Below are 20,145 nucleotides of genomic sequence, written 5' to 3'. Positions count from 1 at the left end.
ATGCATACCGACGATCTCTGAGGATCTTGAGAACATCCTAGCACCAATGACAACGCCAATGACCTAGGTCCGTATTCTTCGGTGTGTTATAGGTAAAAGAAGGGTTGCACTGAAGTTTCCCTCCTCGTGACCTTTTCGGGTCAGCAAGGCTGAGCTTTAGTCGTATGCGACAGGTAGATAAATACTTGAACTATCCCATTCCCTCTCTTTTAATTTCGAGCGTCAGTTCTCATCCATCTATTCATCCATTCATCTGTCTCATCAACATCCATCTGTGGTTAGAAAAAAAAACCTGGGCAAATTACACACTAAAAGAAAAGAAAGACTACCTACTCTTTTCATTCAACTCTCAAATCTTATCGAACCGAAGAGAACTTGTTATCTCGAACCTTCTAGTTACCAAGTACAATACTTGGGTATAAGTCAAAGATCCCAGAGATTCGGTTGACCCCGCCACATAACACCCTTTTCAAACCTGCATTTCCTATGAGCTCTTCAACAACCAGAATCACGATGTGTTTCGGCAGCGGCGAACCCTCGCGCAAGTACTACTATCACGAGGAGTCTATTCCCACGAGAAAGGCATACCACCATCATCACCACTCCTCTACGCCACGAGCTAGCTACCATTCGCATCACACACACCACAGCCCCCGCGTGAGCACAGTCAGCTACCGGCACAGCACTCCCGTACTCTACGAGAGGACTAGCCAGACGAGATACCGCTGATGGACAAGGATTTATCCATATATGTTTGATAAATCATAATATCTGCGATGTCTTTGAATGTGGCCGACATGATAAACGCCGCCGCATGTTTAATACGAACGCCTATACCGATAGGAGGATTGGGCTGGTTGGGGATAAATGTTTTGTATATGTTTTTTTAATACTTGGTTTACCTATTTAATACTTGGTTTACCTATAATATAGTTATCTTATACATCTTTTCAGACATATCTTTTCAGACATAATGGGGTTTTCACAAAGTACCTATGAATCGGGACGAAGATTGGAGGTACATAGACGGGGAAAGAGAGAAAGCACTCCAACTTTGAGCTTTGGAGCTTGGGCCAAACCGGGTTTGGAGTCAAAGAAATGACATCATGATGGTCCTTTAGCTCCCTTTCGTCATCATCTACTACAATACACCTGATATACACCTGATGTATGTATTGAAGCTCAATACTTTAACCTAGGTTAGGTACTTATACTTACTATTCTCTATCGGCGCATCCATGCTTGTTTGTGCAAATGTGATGTGTTGCTTAGGTAGAGTTGAAGAGGGGGTCGATGTGAGACATAAATCTTGCTGCTTTCAACAAACGTTACGAATTTGTTTAATATCTTCATGCCTACGAATTAGATGCGATAGTTCAACCAAATATATATATATAACTTGTCATCCAGCATCCAGCCCCTTGTTTCGCCCACTATACTAAATAATAAACCCCTGCTCGAGTATATCTGATCTACGAAATATATATCGCGCCCCACTGGAGATATTCCAGGTACTCGGAGGTACATGTGAATATTAGGTCTGAGATCTCTAGCGAAGACCACGAGCTATTCTTGTAAGTCTACTGGTTTATGTGGCTCCCGCCTTCTACCATTGCATCGCGAACCTACGGGGATCTAAATAGGAAATTACCTACTTGGGAAACATGAAGAACAAACACATTCACGAATTGGAAGCAGCGACTAATATGTCCATAGCTGTGGTAATTCATTAAGAGGAACGCGATCAATACGTTTAGTTCCATCCTCAACACATCATGTAGGTCACGATGGATTTCCAATTCTTTAGCAGCAACTCGAAGGGCGTCTCCGAGCTCGAGCGGATGTCTCAGCTCAGTCGCAAAGGCAGTAGCCGCTCTCTGGGTTCGACAAATCTGTAAAACATCTACGACCCTGTCCACTCCCTAGGTAGCTAGTAAACCCTAGTATTTGCTAATACTTGGCCCTCTCATTTCTAGGAATCGCTCTCTCTCTATCCGTTCTAATAAGGGAGGCCCGGTAGGCTCGCCAACGCCAGCTCGCCGCAAGGGATTCTCCTTCGCATCGTTGCGCGGGTCGATCCAGCCAGAGCTGTCGCGGCGCTTGTACCAGCTGATCAAGTCGACCAACAACCTGGTGTCGGCGCATGAAACCGCGGGCCGGGAGCGCGAGACGATCGCAAAGCAGTTATCTGAGTGGGGCGAGCAGACGGGAGACGACGCCGTGTCAGATATCAGCGACAAAGTTGGTGTCGTGCTATCCGAACTTGGCGCTCAGGAGGAGACATATGCTCACGGCCTCGACGAGGCCCGTGGTATCCTCAAATACATCCGTAACACGGAGAAGAGTGTCCAACCCAGCCGCGATTCTAAGGCCAAGATCGCCGACGAGATCCAGAGACTCAAACTTAAAGAGCCCCAAAGCTCCCGCCTCGTAATCCTCGAACAAGAGCTGGTTAGAGCCGAGGCTGAGAATCTGGTCGCAGAGGCCCAACTGACGAATATCGTACGTTTCATCGCATGATTTCAATTATACTCGCTTTTCGGACATACGCTAATATCTTATGCGCTTCTCGGGAGTAGACTCGTAGCAAGCTGAAGGAAGCCTATGACGCCGAATTCGCCGCCGTGATCGAGCGCGCAGAGAAACAAATCATCCTTGCAAAACACGGCCGACGCCTGCTCGATCTGCTAGATGATTCGCCCGTCACGCCTGGCGACGCGAGACATGCCTACCAGAATGGCGGCGCTGCCCGACAGGTTCTAAACGATGCCGAAGACGACCTCAAGAGCTGGGAGAGGAACACCGACAGCTATGACACGGTTGCGGGAGGCTACGACATGACGAACGCCGGCCTTACTGTTGACGATGGTAGTACTGCTACTAGTATTGGCGGGAGGGAAGAGAGTCAGGCGCCTATCATGACTGATGCCAGCCGCACGTCCGTTGATGGTGAACATCTCCAACTAACGAGAGAGGCAGGCGAGGCGCCGTATGTGAGCCCAACACCGACTTCAACGGATGATGAGAATATTGAGAGGAGGCTCTAAGTAGTGGTAAGACCAGTATGTTACTTGCTTGAGCCAACACGATAAATTGTCACAACGGGAGGTTTTCTGGAACGGGGGAAGTTCTGTTTAGTTTTAGTATGACCATGTGTATCGTCGTCTCTGCTTTAACGGGTGCAGCAGGTTTAGGTATTAGGAAATGGTAAGACTTGGGATAATGAGAGGCTTCGAGTTGTTATGTTATGTTATAGCTGTTGGTTTAATAAATTGCAATTTTCCTTAATGGAAAATCTCACATGTCAAGATGCACATATGAAGAACGCTAATGCATTAAAACGGTATAATATCGGGGTATTATATAACATCGGGGTATTATTCCCTTATCCGGGGTTCAATTATAGGTATCAAAGCTTCTCTAAAAAAATGACGATTTGTCGTCCTACCAAGTTACTCGGGCTGCTACATAAAATAAAATGGGTTCCATTATCCTGTCCGGACGCCAGCTCCAAAGGCCTCTTTCCAGTTTATGTAGAAGCTGTAGTCGCCGACTTCTCCCCCAATTATCTCGGTCGTACGCCAGTGCCGGTTCGCAACAACCAGATATCTACGATGTTGTATGCGTGGGCGGTGGCCCCGCTGGTCTAAGTCTGCTCACGGCGCTGAGTGAGTGCGCCCGTCCGGTCTGTATAGGCCAATGCTACCGCTCGAGCTAACGCCTAACGCAAAGGATCGAACCCGACGACCGCCAGCCTACGAGTAGCCCTCGTCGAAGCGCAAGACCTGGAGAAAACCCGCTCGTGGAAGCTACCCCCCGACCGTTTCTCGAATCGTTGCAGCTCGCTGACCCCGGCGTCCGCGCAGTTCCTTGAGAATGCAGGCGCGTGGGCACACGTACGCCGCGATCGCGTCCAGCCGTATCATGAGATGCAGGTTTGGGACGGGGTGACGGACGCGCGCATCGAGTTCGAGTGGACACCGCCCGCTACCGGCAAGACTATCGCATACATGACCGAGAACTTGAACCTGACATCCGGCCTATTGCGCCGGATAGATGAGCTAGGCGGCGTAACAGTGTTTAACGGAGCCAAGGTCGCGGGTATTGCGTTCGGCGAGGAGACGGAGGACTTGGACCTTCGCGAGTGGCCTGTTGTGCATCTAGCGAGCGGAGAGAGGCTGGCTGCGCGGCTGCTGGTGGGTGCTGATGGAGCGAATAGTCCCGTGCGCGCATTCGCAGGAATCGAGAGTCAAGGGTGGGATTATGAGAGGCATGGAGTTGTGGCGACGTTAGAGCTTGAAGGAGAGGGATGGGGTGGAGATGCCACGAAAACTGCATACCAGAGATTCTTACCTACAGGCCCCGTCGCCATGTTACCGCTACCCGGAAATCTATCAACACTTGTGTGGTCGACAACGCCGTCGAATGCTGCGTTGTTAAAGAGCTTGTCCCCGAAGGATTTTGTTGCTTTGGTCAACGCGGCTTTCCGGCTGCGTCCCGTGGATCTCGAATACATGCACACGCTAAGCTCCGGCCAAGAGGAAGAGCTATCTTGGAGACTGCAACACACGCAGTTCAACCGCCGGGCGATACCACAGACAGTTGTGGGTGTACAGGAGGGCACTATCGCGTCGTTCCCATTGAAGATGCGACATGCGGACACATACATCGGGGAGCGTGTCGCGCTGGTAGGAGACGCAGCCCACTCGATACACCCGCTTGCTGGGCAGGGCCTCAACCAAGGCCAAGGAGATGTAGAAAGCTTAGCACGAACAATCGAGTTCTCAGTGTCACACGGCCAGGATCTGGGAACGCGAATGTCCCTCGAGTCTTACAACTCGGAGCGTTACGGGCCTAACCACGTTCTCCTGGGGGTCTGCGATAAACTGCATAAGATCTATTCGGTAGGTAGCGGACCTTTAGTACCTTTAAGGTCGCTGGGGCTTAACGCGATTAATGCTATGGGACCTGTCAAGAGCTTCTTTATGGAGCAAGCTGCGGGTAATGGCATCAAGCTGTTCTAGACTCGTAAACTGGCCATTATGAGCCATTGTACAATAGCAAATAACTAAGCAGATAGGCTAGAGCAGAGCAACTCGGTGATCCTGCATGTTGTGTACAATAAATATATGATCATGCCAAAAGCAGGCAAAGCAGTAGAACTCTATTGAGATCGTTCTGTAAAGATAAATATGCTAGCCACAAAATCAGTCTAGATTAATAACAATGTCTTAATGTCAATACCACGATCGCGAAGTACCTGGATAGGTGTATTCAGAAACATCGTCTTCTTCATAGCGACGCGTCAAGGCGCCAACTACAATGAAAACAAAATAGGGAAAGCAAAAATTCCGCCCACTACGATCCACGAGGGATAATAGAAGAGGGTCAGCTCCGCGCTGTGCAATGCAGGCTTCTCCTCTTAAGAACCCTCATTCTTGAGCGAGGGTTCTTCAGACAAGGTAAGTATGAAGAAGAAAAGAAAGGAAAAGGGAAGAGAGAGCTCAAGACGAAGAATTAAATACTCATTTAAAAGTGGGACACTACAGGAGCTAGAGGGGTCAGCTGATCAAATAACAGGGTGTGTCTAGCAAAGCGTTACTAAGAGATGATAACTAATCGATAAGATAATATCTTTGTTTCTTTTGGTCGCAATTTATTTTTTTTTCTTGACATGCGCTTCCCGCCATCCATCGAATTCACCCCACCCGGAATTCAAAGTCACAACCAAACACAATGGCACCTTCGTCAGGACGGCGGCAACCGCCAAGCGCGGAAGAATTATATAAGCGTAATGTATGCCTCTAAACATTTCTAATTTATATATAGGTTTCGATCTGACTTGTAAGCTAGATCGTAGGTATCAACAAAGAAACAATCACCAACACCGTCTCCAACGATTACCCGGAAAACTACGCGAACGAAGAGCACGCATGGGATAAGGAGGCTTTCCGCAAGAGCTTCAAGATACAATGGCACCAAAATGAGCAATTCGAGGCGCAATTCTCGCTCATCGGCGTCGACGCCTCCATAGCAAACGCCTTCCGCCGAATTCTCATCGCCGAGATTCCTACCCTCGCAATCGACGTAGTCTACATTCACAACAACACCTCCGTAATCCAGGACGAAGTTCTCGCCCACCGGCTAGGCCTCATCCCCTTTGCTGGAGGGAAGAAGGGTCTCCGGGAGTGGATGCGGTTCTGGCGACGGCCCGCCGAGGGCGAGGGCGCCTACGATACGACTTTCGACAACAACACAGTATGTCTGAAGCTCAAGGCGCAGTGCACGCACAACAAGAACGCGCCGCCCAACTCCAAGGACCCGAAGGAGCTATACCACAATGCGCACCTGTACGCCAAGGACATCACGTTCGAGATGCTCGGCGCCCAGCCCAAGTTCTTCTCGGGCGAAGACGCTGTTCGCCCTTTCAACCCGGACATCCTGATCGTCAAGATGCGCCCCGGCCAGGAGGTCGACATCGAAATGCACATGCACAAGGGCTACGGCTGGGATCACGCCAAGTGGTCCCCCGTTGCCACCGCCAGCTACCGGCTCATGCCGACCATCAAGATCACGCAGCCGATCCTGGGCGACGACGCCAAGAAGTTCGCGGGGTGCTTCATGGACGGCGTGATCGGATTGGAGCCCGTGACGCGGCAGGAAGCCCGTAAAAAAGGTAGCGGGTACGAGGGCCACGAGGGTGAGCTGAAGGCCGTGGTGAAGGACCCGATGCGCGACACGGTGAGCCGCGAGGCGCTACGACATCCCGAGTTCGAGGGCAAGGTCAAGCTGGGTAGGAGACGGGACCACTTTATCTTCTCGATAGAGAGCACAGGCCAATGGGACAGCGATGAGCTATTCCTCGAGGCCGTCAAGACCCTTAAGAAGAAGTGCCAGGTGCTCCGGCCGCAGGTCACGAATATGGTTTACACGTACTAGATGGTTCTAATAGATCTCTTTTCTATAGACGAGGGTAGATCGCGTTAGGTCGTACCTACATAATGAAGTGTACAGTTGGAGGGGAGAGTGGTGGTGGTGGTAGTGGTAAGGGATGTGGCTTTGCCTACTCTTGCAGACGAGGATGTGTGCATGCATGTACGGAGTTCTTTTTTCCATTTCTATTCGTGACACCCAATGGCGGCGTTTATTGGAAAACGGAACTGATTTTGCCAGGTCAAAATAGGGCAAGAAATAAAAGACTAGAAAGAATTACAATCAGGTGTTTTTGAGCTACACACGAAGAGGAACAAGTAGCATCGCTTCAAACATTGAGTTCTTCGTTATCCCTAGTTTAATCCAGCTAACTAGCTGTTATTTCTCGCTTCTGGGAATCGTTTAGAGTGCTTAGAAATATAACTGATGAAACGGTACAACCTCATTTGCTATCCCCAATAGTAAAGCAGCATGTTTGATGCTAGATTTATCCGCTTGCGCTCGAATAGGGGCTACTCCTACGCAACTGCATAGAAGTGCCATAAATTTGAGATGATGTGGTATATATAGTCTGAATCATTGTCGGCCGTGCTTATGAGCTTAGTTTCTAGAACCCGATAAGTATTATGTGTACGAAATGAGTGAAATATAAACGTCGCTTACTCTAGATTTCACTTCGCAATATGACCTAAGAGTGCCGGAATATATAAGACTTTGGCGCCTCTTATACCCCTTTCCGCATTCCGGAGAGCATCGCTAGCAAAGATATCATAGCGTAGTTTAAGAATTCATTCCGTTTAACTGCCATGATTAAATTCCCAACATAGGAAGATAAGAAGAGTTCCGGGGCTAGTAGTACGACCTCGTACTCGCACTCCGGTAATCTTCATGGGTGCCCGGGAATGCGCCGACCGGCGACGCGACGGCAGTCCCCTCCTCGTCATCCGAACTAAGCTCGACGCCTTGGTAATTGTCCGGTCCGTCCGGCGGCGCGCGCATACTTTCTAGAGACTCTCTCGAAAGCTCTGGGGGCTGGTATGGTTTGATTGTATGCATATCCCGTCCGGATGGAAGACTGGCTAACAATGTCCCCGGCGATTGGATAGCCTGTGTGAGCATCTGTTTTACGTATAAGCTATGGCGGCGTCTATTTTCCCGGTCAGACTTACGGTGTCGTTGATTTTAGTCCATTTCGCATCCAGCATCTCGATCACGCGTGTCTCCTCTAGCCTCCCGGCGTCCGTGCCCCAATTAGTACCCCTTTCGATCTTCTTGTCTTCCCTCTTCTCAGTCCAATCCTTCTTCATGCGGTTGAGGCTTAGGCCCTTTTTGGCCTCCTTGTGCTCGATGCCGAGTTCTTGAAAGCCGCACCGCAGCCAGCCTAGCGCGTTGCCGGTTTGACCTGACAGTTCAGCATCGATAGCGAAAAACCGACATGCTTTTGCGCGGCTAGTCCTCCGGAAATCCTCTAGATATCGTAGTAACCCTTCGTTAAGTTTTGAGGATCCTCTTCCGGGTGACTTGCATAAGGAAGATGCTTGAGCTGCGTGGTCGGCAGCCGCAAGACAGAGCCGAGCAAATAGGTGAGCCCGAACCTTAGGTATCTCTGGCGCCTTATACATCCACTCTCGGTCGTTTTCATTGCGGTCTTGGGCAACGGCAGCTGGATATGGATCATCCTTAAGGACTGCAAGTAAAGTGGCCTCGGCTAGGGCAAGTAAAGACATGGCGCGGGCGGTGGGCTGGGATATATCAGGACAAGGGGGGATAGTGGCAAGACTCTCGGCTCGACGAGCAACATAGTCATGGGCCGAGGCTGCATCCAGCAGATATTTTGTAGCCGTAGTAATTATCTTAGTACGCTCCTGCGGACCAAGAGGAGGGCCTGAGATAACATAGAGTGGATGTAGGGTATAGCGGGCAAGGAGAGTATTAGTATAACCTAGGGTCGAAAGAGCGAAGAACAGTTCATATTCTAAGGACTGCACTTTAACCCTAGATATTTCTTTCCCGGGTATAGCATAGTCGGATAAAGTAGGCAGCCATTTTATAGCAGGGGTAGACGTCAAAACCACGCTGAGCTGCTCGCCAGAAACCGACTTGTTACTCAAGCCAGCGTCGATGGCAAGGAGATATGGAATATAGTTATTTAAATTAGAGATTACCGAAGGTAGATTTGGTGCCTGAGAGGCAGCTGGTAATTGTTTATGCTTCTTCAAAGAGTCGCCTAAAACCCCACGGTGCGTGCTCGCATTGAGAGGCAGCGAGGGGTGTGACTCGCAGGCGATACTCGAGGAGAAAAAGAAGCGTTTTGTGGTGGGGAGTATAAATTGAAAAGGCATATTTTAAAGATGAGAAATAGTCGATATAACGAATGGTATTTTAAACAGGTCGCTTAAAGAATTGACTTAAGGTCCTCTTGATACATGTAAGGAAAGAAGAAAAGGCCTTCTTATTCTCAAGTCGAGGTAACGGCAGCCAAGTTGCTTGGCTCGTTAAGCCTGAGTTCATGTGTTCACGTTGTAATTGTACAACACCTTATAACCTGATATCTAACAAAAAGGAGGGTGTTGTAACCTGTGGAACCGAAATATTCCCTAATCGGAGTGTGGCAAGCCACATATGGGAGGCTAAGATGCTTATGTATTCGATCACAGATACCCCTGCTACCTAGGTTAGGTACCTACGTATAGCTGCAGCGCCAATGGCTAGGTTACATACATGTATGTGTACAAAAACTAGTGGATCCCTGTCGTAAAAAAAGGTACGAAGCACCAGGATATCAGTTATGAATTAACCTAGTTACATACGTATGTACAAAACAGGACACCTAAAATGTCCAAATGTCCAAATGTCCAACATGTCAGATCGACGACTTTAACACAATTCCACCATCCATGTCCATACCAGCAAAATCGGGTCTAACGATAAAACGGTGAATACCATGGCTTCCGCCTCGCCATCGCCGCATAAGCCTCGGCGCAAACCCAAGAAGACTCATTTCGAAACTACCGTCAATGCCAAACCCGAAGCTCTAATCCGCACTCCTTCGTTCCCTCTCGCAGCTTTCCTCTGGCCTGCCCGGAGCTGTCTGTCGCAATGGGAGGTCCTACCTCTCATTCTTATGATCGTCGGTCTGTTTAGATGGGCTGCAGGGCTCTGGGGATACTCAGGTTGGTTCCAATTCTGCTCGATCTGTCTTGGGATCTCTTAGCTAACCTAGCTCTCAACCTATCAGGCTTCCGAAAGCCGCCCATGTTTGGTGACTACGAAGCGCAGAGACACTGGATGGAGATAACGACACATCTGCCAATATCGCAATGGTATTTCCACGACCTGCAGTGGTGGGGTCTCGACTATCCTCCCTTGACCGCGTATCATAGCTGGCTGCTTGGTAAGGTCGGCTCGCTCATCGATCCCTCGTGGTTCGCACTCTACACTTCGCGGGGCTCAGACGATCCGACGCTTAAGGTCTTCATGAGGGCTACTGTCATTGTGTCCGAATATCTGATCTATATACCTGCCGCGGTGGTTTTCGTCAGGAGGTATAGCAAGCTTTCGGGTGTTGCTCAATGGACTGCATCCGTGGCGCTGGTCGCGATTCTCATGCAGCCAGCTACCATCCTGATCGACCATGTTCACTTTCAGTATAACACGGTGATGCTCGGGTTTGTATTAGCGAGCATGTCTAGCATGGTAGCAGGTCGATATATGTGGGCTTCCATCTTCTTCGTCTGCGCTTTGGGGTTCAAGCAGATGGCACTTTATTACGCACCGGCTGTATTCGCATTCCTCCTGGGAAGTTGTATCTTTCCTCGCATTAATATCGGGCGGTTCATGGGGATTGCAGCGGTTACTCTAGCATCGTTCGCCGTACTTATCCTGCCGATAGTTCTAGGTACACTGCACGACGTTAACCGAGGTATTGACTCGCGACCTGACCTAGATGGTCCCCATCCCCCGTTACCCATATTCGCCTTTCTCTCAACATATCTGGATACGAATGCTTCATACTATCCTGTGGTCGAGCAAGCCGTTCAGATGGTTCATCGAGTCTTCCCTTTTGCACGGGGACTATTTGAGGACAAAGTTGCCAACTTCTGGTGCGCAGCTAACGTGGTCATAAAGCTGCGGAAATATCCAACTGAACTCTTACAACGAGTCTCACTCCTGGCAACTCTAGCTTCAATTGCTCCTCCTTGCGCAATTCTATTCTTCAAGCCCCGCAAGGAACTTCTTCCGTACGCCTTCAGTGCAACGGCGTGGGGTTTCTTCTTATTCAGCTACCAAGTTCACGAGAAGAGCGCGCTTCTCCCGCTTCTCCCCATGACCGTGCTCCTCGCAGGAAAGCAGGGGCTGGGAAAGGATATTAGGTCCTGGGTTGGATTTGGCAATCTCGTTGGCGTGTGGACTATGTATCCCCTGCTACAGAGAGTTGACCTACGTATGCCCTACACAGTACTAACGCTCTTGTGGGCGTATCTGTTAGGCCTGCCTCCTGTATCGACCAGCGCCTACTTCGAGGAAGGACAGAACATATGGGTTCAATGGTTAACAGCAATTATCCATGGTGCTTTCTACGTCTCCATGGGAACCTGGCATATACTGGAATTGTTTGTCGCCCCGCCTCCTGATAAGCCTGACCTCTGGGTTGTCGCCAACGTCGGCGTAGGCGCAGCTGGATTTTCCCTGTGCTATATGTGGTGTCTATGGAGACTAATACAGGAGAGCGGAATCGTCCCTCGGAAACCCCCGGGATCCAAAGTCAAAACAACTTGACGCGGGTAGAAACCCGTATTCGTGCACATAGCCTATAATCTAAAGTTCTCAAATAAAAAAGTTGATTCTCCCAATCTAGCGTTGGTGCAGTTTAATATGTAGTAAATGCAGACCCCTTATGCATGCAAGATGCAATCAGACCGCCTCCTACCAAGCTGCGTCATGGCACTTGTTAAGATGCCATATCTTAACTATGCCAGCACTTATGAGAGAAGATGGCGCCGAATGCTTAGGTGCTTTAGAAGTTTATCGACTTGCTACCGCTGCCACTGTAGGTTTCAAATATATAGCTAACCAAGTGATATATATCTCCGACTTTCTTGGGCATTAGGACGATTTCCGCTTCATCCCATAAATCATAGATGTCTACGCGAAACATTATCAAAGCTACCGTAAGACTCTATAGCATTGGCTTGAAACCACTCGTTTTTAGAATTGAGGATTATATGGGCATATTTCAACGAGATATAAGATTTGGTTAATCAACAGGTTTTATCGCGGCTTAATGTCGCGTTTCGGGTATCGTCGTTTTGTAATGTACCTTTATTCGATGAGGATATAGCTACTATATGTTAAAGAAGAGGTAAATTGTTATGGGGAAATGCCCAATAACCAAAAATTAGCGTAAACGGATAGTTTACTAGGTTACATATTTGATTAACTTACAAAAAGAAGAGGCTTGTAAGCAGAAAAGAATAAAAGCATGCTACTTTACCATTTTCATCGTTATAAAGGAAGTAAGTGAAATATGCTATACGTATATTCACAATAAAATGTATTCAAGCTAAGTCCATTCACTATTTATTTTAATATGGTTAGGTTAGTAGTTGAGATCATGTCATGTTACATTATTGCAAGTCTTCATCACAGCCTTGTAACAACGCGTAGTTATGACTTAACATACCGAGCAAATAAAAGCAGTGGCACTGAATCTTCACCTAGAGCTACAAAACACAACGAACTATTCTTCAAACCTCCCGTTAAGGTTATCCCTTCTCTATATTGAATCTGTCATTCCATCTTACACAGCACGATGGCGGACATCATTACCGAAAGCACTGCCAAGCTGCAGTTGGATGAGGAGACGGGAGAAGTTGTGTCAAAGAATGAGCTGAAGAAACGGATGCAGAAGCGAGCCAAAAAGGCCGCTGCGGCTGCTTCCTCTCGCAATAGTACATTGACACCTGAAGGTCAAGGGCCGATCAGTACACCAACTAGCAAGCCCGTCAAGACATAGGAGCTCAGTATCGACCCAGATGACATGTTTAACCAAGGCTTCCTAGCTGAGGTTTACAGGCTGCGTCCGTCGAAGGACGTCGTGACGCGATTCCCACCTGAACCAAATGGCTACCTTCATGTATATTTTCATCCCTCGGCCGATTTTCTGCATCTATCAAGCAAGCTAACATGGTAGATTAGCTCGGGCATGCCAAAGCAATAGCAATAAATTTCGGCTTTGCAAGACATTATGGGGGCAAGACGGTCAGCTTCATATTACATTCTATGGTTTCTAGGACGTTGGCTAATATTTTCATAGATCCTTAGGTAGGCTATATTCTACTTGGCTGTTAACTGCCAGCCAGGAACCTGCTGAAGAATATTCTAGATTCGATGACACGAATCCCGACGCGGAAAGGGAGGAGTACTGCGTCGCCATCGAGGATATGATCCGGTGGTTGGGATTCACCCCAGCTGAGATTACTTATTCATCAGATAACTTCCAGCGCATGTACGATCTCGCTGAAGAGCTGTGTCAGCATAGGAAAGCCTATGTGTGTCATTGTAACGAGTCCGAGACGAAGATGCAACGCGGCGGCGAGGATGGGTCTAAGCCGAGATATCGATGCGAACATGCAAAGCAAGACGTCGAGACCAACCTCAAGAAGTTCCGAGGTATGCGAGATGGCGAGTACGCACCTCAGACAGCTTGGCTTCGCATGAAGCAGGACATTGAGAATCCCAACCCCCAGATGTGGGATATTGCCGCGTATCGAATACCCAAGAACCAAGAGCCGCATTTTCGAACGGGAACCAAGTGGCGGATATACCCAACCTACGACTTCGCGCACTGTTTATGCGATAGTTTTGAAGGCATAACACACAGCTTATGCACCAGCGAATTTATCATGTCGCGAGAGAGTTACGAGTGGCTAAACCAGTAAGTCTTGAGCCTCGAAACAACACGTGCTCGAAAACAGATGATGGAAACTTACCCTTTTCCCATTCACAAACCCTCTCCCTTTTTTTCCTCCAGCGTAAACTAACAATATCAGGCTTCTGGTTAAGTTTCAGCCAATGCAACGCGAATTAGGTCGCTTGAATCTCAGGGGTACAATCATGAGTAAGAGAGATATAAGGTGCTTGATAGAGAAGGGAATCGTTCGCGGCTGGGATGATCCACGCCTATACACCCTCAAAGCGCTCCGGCGGCGGGGTATACCCCCGGGAGCGCTTCTCTCTTTCATTAACGAACTTGGTGTCACTACGGCTACTAGTTTCATCGAGATGAAGCGGTTTGAGCAATCTGTCCGACGATATCTAGAAAGGACCGTGCCTCGCCTTATGCTAGTCCTTGATCCCGTGCCGGTAGTGATCGAAGATGCCGAGGAGCAGGATCTAGACATTTCCTTCTCGGCAAAAGACCCTAAGATGGGATCCCACAAGTTGAGGCTGACCAGAAGGGTCTATATTGACCGCTTCGACTTCCGGCAGGTGGATAGCAAGGACTACTTCCGACTCGCCCCGGGCAAAACTGTTGGTCTCTTGCATATGCCATACCCTGTCAAGGCCGTGGTTACATTGCAACGAACCGAGGGCTTTAAAAGAGGAGGGAGACTATCCCTTAGCTCTATATGGTACTTAGGTTGAGCATTTGGTAAAGGCAAACTGCCTGGCAAGCAACTATTAAAGGGGCTATTATGTGGACCCATCTTGGAGTTGAGGGTGTGACTACATTTACTACGGCGTCTCTAGATGGTCAATCTATCAGTTCTACTTTAACTCATATATTCGAATAGTCTTTAGTAGCTGGGGATACGTCTCATTTATTCTAGATCCAAGATATTGGACGGACAGGGGTTAAGATCAAGTAAGGATCAAGTCACATTCACACCTACATCCACACGTCACAGATGCATGCACAGGTGTCAAATCCTAATATTCTCTTATGTTGCATAATCTTCTTTTGATCCTCCCTTTGACAACCGAGACCCATCACGAGGCAAGCAGTAGGCCGCGCCATTCCAGCTGATCTTTCCGGTTGAAAATTAAAACCTCGCCCAACGCCCGTTACGCCACACAATGTGCTGTCCCAGCTGTCATAGGCACATGGCGCAAGATGGCCTTTGATTAGGCCTATGCGATCACGATGCGAAGCGCCACCAGTAGTATTTTCCGCGGTTCGGTAAACTCTGGTCGTCTAGTAGACCTTCTTCTTTTCGTCGATACTGAACTGGCCGGGGCCGCTGTTAACTAGCAGGAGGAGACCGCCGACGATGGACAGAATCTGGAAGAAGTCATACTTGGCGAAGTCCTTATGGGGGTGGTGCTCGTGAAGCTGCGCAAAAAATTAGCTTACGGAATAAAAAAAAAAAAAATCTTCCCGGGGTCGCGTAAACTCACAGTCCAGAAGTTGTTAACCAAAACGTTGAAGACGCTCAGAATGAGGACTAGGAGAGTAGCGCTGAACTTGGCCTTGAATCCAACGATAACCATGACGCAGGCGATTAAACCAATGACAGACACACCGATTCTCCAGACGGACCACTCGCCGCTGAAGACGAAGCCGATGAACAGGAAGATTAGAAGCACACGACCGGCTAGCTGGAAGTACATCTTTCGGTCCTTCTCGTCGAGCTGGGGAAGACCTGCGAACGCCTTGGTCTTCCTAACCCAGGAGTCGGACAGGACCATGATCAGGCCACCGATGACGGAGAGATTTCGGAGGAAGAAGTTGAGGTCGAAGATCAATCCATATCCTAGCGCTTGCGTGACAACAACACCCATGAGACCAGCAACAGCGTAGTCGGAGTGCTTGCGAACGATAACCATCGTGGAACAAACAATCATAGTCAAAACGTTTACGATAAGGAAGAGATGCGTCAACCCGCTAGGAACTAGCAAAAACGTCTAGTTAGCTCGCGACGAGCAGCTTCAGGATTTCGATAGGTAGAACTTACTATGCCTGTAGCTGTTGAGATACACCAGCTGGTCGGTCCATTGTGTTATGATTCTTAGAGCGTCCTCGAGGAACGTAACAACAATTAAGAAACGCCCGATGGCAGGGAGGTATCTATGGAAGAAGCGCGTTAGCTAGGCCCCTTATTATCCAATTTCCCCTTTGGCTACACGTTCTAATGTACGCATTTACACGAGGGCGTATAGCTCGCGCGAGGAGGTATTGACGTACGGCTTGATGGGTTCGCTAATAGTATCCAAAACATCCTCAATCTTACTGGTTTGTTCCCTAATCGCGTCCAAAGGACTAGGATCGGCGACTTCGTTCTTGGGGCTGCCGAAAGGGTTCGGGCCACCGAGATGGTAGCCGGCTGTACCTCTGATCTGGGCCATTTCGTGATTTAATCGCGGACTACGTCGCCCAGGCCAGCTATTTTTTTTTTTTCGCGCAAGACGGCGAGAATAAAAAGACGACCGTTGCGCGTGAAGAATGTAAAGCCAGGAGGCGAATGTTTGGGGGGGGGGGGGGGGGTGAATTCTAGTAAGACGGACGAGACGGGGAGCGTCGGTACCAGGATTAGAAACGGAGGCACGGTAGCTATATAGGAGTCGGAAGTAAATAAAGTTAGATAAATAATAAGGAGAAGAAAGAAGACTAGTAAGTTAAAGCCGTGGTTGAGTATTATTTTACCTCTCGCAGGTGAAGTTTTGAGGTTTTAATGTGTGCTAGACAACCGTGTCCTCAATTGATTGACAATGATGCAAAGGCCAAAGTTCCGACATGCCAGATTGGCAATTGGGGGCAATTGGAGGATTCTTCTTACATAGGTACTTGACTAAAAATTGACTTAGCTTCGGGGGGGGGAACATTAGGTTGTGGCATGGTTAAGCGCATTGACCATACAGACCAAGGCCATAGTTTTACATAGAAATGTTCTTTGCGCTAGTCTGGAACTTGGCACCCGCGTCAGGAATGTAGTGGAATCAATGTACCTGTTCATCATCCAGCTCCGCCTGGGTACATCCACTATACGTACATGATGATCGGGAGGTAGGTAGGTACATCCAATGGAGGTAAATGTACATGTACATATGTATGTATATATTATGTATGAAGCTACACGTGTGAGCTTAACCTTAAAATACTCGGGCCTTGGGTATATCCGCAGCCGATAAGGTTAGCTGGGCAGCTGGGCAGCATGACGCTTAGCCGCATGATGCCAAAAATAAAACTGTAATCCCAACGTAATCAATCACGCACGTCCGGACTGAGTGTAGATCTGAGCATCTCGTATAGCTTTGATTGGACATTATTAATTGGCCATTATTAAATGGGGATAGAAGACACGAAATAGGGCTGAAGCAATAAGCCTCAGCTACGATGGATTGTCAGCCAACGGATGTCACTATAATCAAGCAATACATACTACTCGATGGGTCTGCGGTGGATTAAAAATTAAAAAGGGGATGTGCTCTGAGCCCCGAGATGATGATGCACATTTCCAATAAACAGAGCCAGACTTGAGCTGATTCTTGCTAAGATGAGTGGTCGAGGGACTGCCGTCAAGTTATAACACGAGGCATCTTAGCAAGAACGTGTATAAGTCAACGTGTATGTAAGTCAGGAATAATTCATACCAGGAACCAACTCGTAACGACTGAGTCGAGTGACTTTCTGATTACTAGTGTTTATCTAGGTAGCTATTATAAACGTCCATAATATACAGCTATAAACCCTTTATTACCTTATTCTTGTAATTGATCCCACTTTAGTTAGGGAATCCGTGACATTGAGTCTCCCGGTTTAGTAGTGTATGTCCTTACGAAGTTACGATTCCTCTCGTGACCCTTTCCGCGTTAAACCAACCATCTGTAGTAGTTATGCCGTGGCGGAGGAAACACCTCTAGTACAATGTGACCAGGAAGGCCGACAATGAGCAAAGAGTATGTACCGCCAATCAACCTCCCCAAGAAGCGTCATCCTGGCCCTCATGATATATTCCTTATTCCCTCATGCTAGTCGGATATGAGATATACATCCAACCATCGATACCCAGGATCTAAAGGCCTCTCTGCTTTATCCTACGAACCAGCGGATTGGTAACTTAGAGCAAGATCAGTCTTGCAGTAGTAGCCAGACAAGGCGAAGTCGTCATCAGCCCCGTTCCCTGACCTGACGGAGCAAGTCATAAGATATAAGATAACCCAGGTCCCAACCAACTATTCACTTCCCAACACCCCGTTCTCACGCAATAACCAACGCATCAATAACCGCCTTCGCAATCGCAATAACCTTCTGACACGTCGGCGCCTCTCCCTGCGTATGCAGCGCCATCCCGCAATCCGGCGGCTGCCAATTCCCCGTCGCCGCCAGCGCGTCCGTACAAGCGTGCCACGCTCGGCTCTTCTGCTCCATCTGGCTGACGATATCCTTCAGTCCGATGTGTATCGGCGACGTATCCACCTCCGCCGCGTCGATGTCCGACAGCCCGTACACGTCGGCCTTGAGCAGCGCCCGCACCGTCAGCCGCCACATCGCCGGCTCCATCTCCCGACGGTCCAGCGCCCCCGCCGCCATGCATATGCTCTCTCCTTCCGCCGGCCCGCAGCCCCAGAGGATGCCGCCGAGGCCGCGGAGCCGGAATACGAGGCGCCGTCGCTCGGCTGTCGCTCGGCGCGATTCTGCGTCGACGGCTTGTAGGATCCGCTGGTAGGCGTGCACGATGCTCGGGATCAGCGCGGCGAGCAGCATTAGGTTCTGGAACGAACGCATCATGTCCGGCCCCGGGCTGCGATCCGGTGGCTCGAGCCTAAACGAGCACACGGGGCAGTACACCGCTTCGTAGGCCGTCCTCGTCGCTTTTCGCGCGTGCCGGATCGATTCTTCGACGCCTTCGGGCTGTTTCTGCATCGATTCGAGGGCGAGGTATAGGGCCGCCGTATGCGTGCAACCTGTCGGTTTAGCCGCCGGGGCGGTACTACACAGACTCCCCACACTTTCGGGCGTTGTAGCTGAATTAGGGGTTAGGTTCGGCAGTTGATCTATGCTCGGTAGGTCTGCCGCCGATATGAAGAGGGACGGGTCGATGTTTAACGAGGAGAAGGACGGCGCGGTCTCGGGTATAGGGTCGAAACCTACGTCCCCAAGGCTATCCCCCGCGTACCCAAAGGACCACGAGAAGCTCTTCTCTTGCGGCGAACTTATCGGCGCGTCGAGATTATTATTAACGCTGGGTTCTCCCGCCGCCAGAAAGTTGATAAAAGACAGCCCGAGGTCTTCCGTATCCGGCGGGATCTCGGTCATGGCGTTCTTGTTCGCGGAGACGGCATTCGCAGTGTCATTGCTCGATTCGTCTCGGGGACGTTTTCGCGGGCGACCCATCTGCTTCTGGGCAGAGTAGTGGCAGGCGATGCTCTCGCGCTTGCAACGAGTGCAGCCCTCGGGCTCTTTGGTGCAAGCTAGCTTACGCGTGCCTGTAGCAAATGTAAGTCCAATCTGGACCCGCGACGCAAATCAGTGAACGATCGCTAGAAACGTACGGCATTCATCACAAGCCCTGTGCTTCGGAGCACTCTCCATAGCTGGGCTAACAGCCTCTGCGGTCGTCATCGTAGCCATCGTCGCCATCCTATGTGTAGATCTCGATACTGAGCTTCACTTGAAGTCGTGTCCTTTTAAGAAGGATGTTGCAACAGTCTTACGAGAGGAAGGATACGGCGCAGCTCTTCGTTCTTCAAGTCACCTTGAAGGCGGGTCCCTTTCATCGATTCGTAAGCACGAGTCGTACCTTGTCTTGTTCCATGGTTCATGTTGGTTAAGATGGAGGGTACGTTACAACTTTCTTACGATACCTCAAAATATAGATTACGCGAGTGTAAGATCAAGGTATCCTTTTCAGCTCTTCATGTACCGACTAAGCCTTCATCTAATTGACGGAGGGGAATTGTGGCTAATGCTGATATTAACGCCACTCTTCCCCCTTTAAATACCTACTGAGCAGTATATGTTTTCTCCAGGGGGCCGAGAAATAATCAAACCAACTCATCGTCTCCATTAAGTAGCATTAGCTACCTACCTAGTCTAACTACCTACTTTGTGTAAACTGCTAAAGACTGCTTCTGTCCCCAAACACGTAGAACCGACGTGTTGGTTTTGCGTCTCCCGTAAGCCAAAACGTATGAGACTCGTCTAGGAATCGGTCTAATGTATACCTCTCTTTCTATCCTGTATTTTGACAAGTCTCGTAGACCTCGCAA

At 49.1% G+C, this 20,145-nt stretch overlaps 8 protein-coding genes across 8 annotated transcripts; 5 read left to right on the top strand and 3 right to left on the bottom strand.

The window, feature by feature from the left end:
• Positions 1 to 1,544: 1,544 nt before the first annotated feature.
• F4813DRAFT_323171 (putative sphingolipid long chain base-responsive protein) lies at positions 1,545 to 3,310 on the top strand. Its single transcript, XM_049241032.1, has 4 exons — positions 1,545 to 1,574; positions 1,717 to 1,894; positions 1,977 to 2,502; positions 2,580 to 3,310. The coding sequence occupies exons 2-4, from the start codon at positions 1,788 to 1,790 to the stop codon at positions 3,045 to 3,047; spliced, it is 1,101 nt and encodes a 366-aa protein (XP_049101705.1). The 5' UTR covers positions 1,545 to 1,574; positions 1,717 to 1,787; the 3' UTR covers positions 3,048 to 3,310.
• A 120-nt stretch (positions 3,311 to 3,430) lies between these two features.
• On the top strand, positions 3,431 to 5,150 carry F4813DRAFT_351783 (ubiquinone biosynthesis hydrox). The gene is made up of 2 exons (XM_049242455.1): positions 3,431 to 3,668; positions 3,733 to 5,150. The coding sequence occupies exons 1-2, from the start codon at positions 3,479 to 3,481 to the stop codon at positions 5,022 to 5,024; spliced, it is 1,482 nt and encodes a 493-aa protein (XP_049101704.1). The 5' UTR covers positions 3,431 to 3,478; the 3' UTR covers positions 5,025 to 5,150.
• Positions 5,151 to 5,736: 586 nt separating this feature from the next.
• On the top strand, positions 5,737 to 6,939 carry F4813DRAFT_379562 (DNA-directed RNA polymerase; the record flags this gene model as incomplete). The annotated part of the gene is made up of 2 exons (XM_049245471.1): positions 5,737 to 5,796; positions 5,854 to 6,939. The coding sequence occupies 2 exons, from the start codon at positions 5,737 to 5,739 to the stop codon at positions 6,937 to 6,939; spliced, it is 1,146 nt and encodes a 381-aa protein (XP_049101703.1).
• A 421-nt stretch (positions 6,940 to 7,360) lies between these two features.
• Positions 7,361 to 9,526, bottom strand: F4813DRAFT_323124 (uncharacterized protein). The gene is made up of 2 exons (XM_049241031.1): positions 8,103 to 9,526; positions 7,361 to 8,052 (listed from the first exon to the last, which is right to left on the bottom strand). Exons 1-2 carry the CDS (start codon positions 9,273 to 9,275, stop codon positions 7,783 to 7,785), a joined length of 1,443 nt encoding a protein of 480 aa, XP_049101702.1. The 5' UTR covers positions 9,276 to 9,526; the 3' UTR covers positions 7,361 to 7,782.
• Positions 9,527 to 9,743: 217 nt separating this feature from the next.
• Positions 9,744 to 11,785, top strand: F4813DRAFT_351778 (glycosyltransferase family 57 protein). Its single transcript, XM_049242454.1, has 2 exons — positions 9,744 to 10,106; positions 10,172 to 11,785. Exons 1-2 carry the CDS (start codon positions 9,878 to 9,880, stop codon positions 11,710 to 11,712), a joined length of 1,770 nt encoding a protein of 589 aa, XP_049101701.1. The 5' UTR covers positions 9,744 to 9,877; the 3' UTR covers positions 11,713 to 11,785.
• Positions 11,786 to 12,745: 960 nt separating this feature from the next.
• Positions 12,746 to 14,580, top strand: F4813DRAFT_387227 (tRNA synthetases class I, catalytic domain-containing protein; the record flags this gene model as incomplete). The annotated part of the gene is made up of 5 exons (XM_049246532.1): positions 12,746 to 12,917; positions 12,969 to 13,069; positions 13,132 to 13,194; positions 13,296 to 13,870; positions 13,986 to 14,580. 5 exons carry the CDS (start codon positions 12,746 to 12,748, stop codon positions 14,578 to 14,580), a joined length of 1,506 nt encoding a protein of 501 aa, XP_049101700.1.
• A 275-nt stretch (positions 14,581 to 14,855) lies between these two features.
• F4813DRAFT_323078 (SURF4-domain-containing protein) lies at positions 14,856 to 16,447 on the bottom strand. Its single transcript, XM_049241030.1, has 4 exons — positions 16,121 to 16,447; positions 15,891 to 16,003; positions 15,334 to 15,827; positions 14,856 to 15,268 (listed from the first exon to the last, which is right to left on the bottom strand). The coding sequence occupies exons 1-4, from the start codon at positions 16,279 to 16,281 to the stop codon at positions 15,131 to 15,133; spliced, it is 906 nt and encodes a 301-aa protein (XP_049101699.1). The 5' UTR covers positions 16,282 to 16,447; the 3' UTR covers positions 14,856 to 15,130.
• A 1,055-nt stretch (positions 16,448 to 17,502) lies between these two features.
• Positions 17,503 to 19,786, bottom strand: F4813DRAFT_351773 (uncharacterized protein). The gene is made up of 2 exons (XM_049242453.1): positions 19,429 to 19,786; positions 17,503 to 19,362 (listed from the first exon to the last, which is right to left on the bottom strand). The coding sequence occupies exons 1-2, from the start codon at positions 19,514 to 19,516 to the stop codon at positions 18,134 to 18,136; spliced, it is 1,317 nt and encodes a 438-aa protein (XP_049101698.1). The 5' UTR covers positions 19,517 to 19,786; the 3' UTR covers positions 17,503 to 18,133.
• Between the last annotated feature and the right edge of the window lie 359 nt (positions 19,787 to 20,145).

The sequence above is a fragment of the Daldinia decipiens genome (assembly GCF_022478715.1).
Source record: "Daldinia decipiens strain CBS 113046 unplaced genomic scaffold F4813scaffold_8, whole genome shotgun sequence".
Taxonomy (NCBI): Eukaryota; Fungi; Ascomycota; class Sordariomycetes; order Xylariales; family Hypoxylaceae; genus Daldinia; species Daldinia decipiens.
This window is presented reverse-complemented; position numbering and strand designations above follow the sequence as displayed.

Bases quoted from the DNA above. Each gene is read 5' to 3' on its own strand.
- F4813DRAFT_351773 (XM_049242453.1), bottom strand. From the start codon at position 19,516: ATGGCGACGATGGCTACGATGACGACCGCAGAGGCTGTTAGCCCAGCT. The intron at 19,363-19,428 runs GTACGTTTCTAG...CATTTGCTACAG, and splicing joins CAGGGCTTGTGATGAATGCC to GCACGCGTAAGCTAGCTTGC.
- F4813DRAFT_323078 (XM_049241030.1), bottom strand. From the start codon at position 16,281: ATGGCCCAGATCAGAGGTACAGCCGGCTACCATCTCGGTGGCCCGAAC. The intron at 16,004-16,120 runs GTACGTCAATAC...CTTCTTCCATAG, and splicing joins ATTAGCGAACCCATCAAGCC to ATACCTCCCTGCCATCGGGC. The intron at 15,828-15,890 runs GTAAGTTCTACC...CGTTTTTGCTAG, and splicing joins TCTCAACAGCTACAGGCATA to TTCCTAGCGGGTTGACGCAT.
- F4813DRAFT_323171 (XM_049241032.1), top strand. From the start codon at position 1,788: ATGGATTTCCAATTCTTTAGCAGCAACTCGAAGGGCGTCTCCGAGCTC. The intron at 1,895-1,976 runs GTAAAACATCTA...TCTCATTTCTAG, and splicing joins TCTCTGGGTTCGACAAATCT to GAATCGCTCTCTCTCTATCC. The intron at 2,503-2,579 runs GTACGTTTCATC...TCTCGGGAGTAG, and splicing joins AGGCCCAACTGACGAATATC to ACTCGTAGCAAGCTGAAGGA.
- F4813DRAFT_323124 (XM_049241031.1), bottom strand. From the start codon at position 9,275: ATGCCTTTTCAATTTATACTCCCCACCACAAAACGCTTCTTTTTCTCC. The intron at 8,053-8,102 runs GTAAGTCTGACC...TACGTAAAACAG, and splicing joins GGACTAAAATCAACGACACC to ATGCTCACACAGGCTATCCA.
- F4813DRAFT_351778 (XM_049242454.1), top strand. From the start codon at position 9,878: ATGGCTTCCGCCTCGCCATCGCCGCATAAGCCTCGGCGCAAACCCAAG. The intron at 10,107-10,171 runs GTTGGTTCCAAT...TCAACCTATCAG, and splicing joins AGGGCTCTGGGGATACTCAG to GCTTCCGAAAGCCGCCCATG.
- F4813DRAFT_351783 (XM_049242455.1), top strand. From the start codon at position 3,479: ATGGGTTCCATTATCCTGTCCGGACGCCAGCTCCAAAGGCCTCTTTCC. The intron at 3,669-3,732 runs GTGAGTGCGCCC...CCTAACGCAAAG, and splicing joins AAGTCTGCTCACGGCGCTGA to GATCGAACCCGACGACCGCC.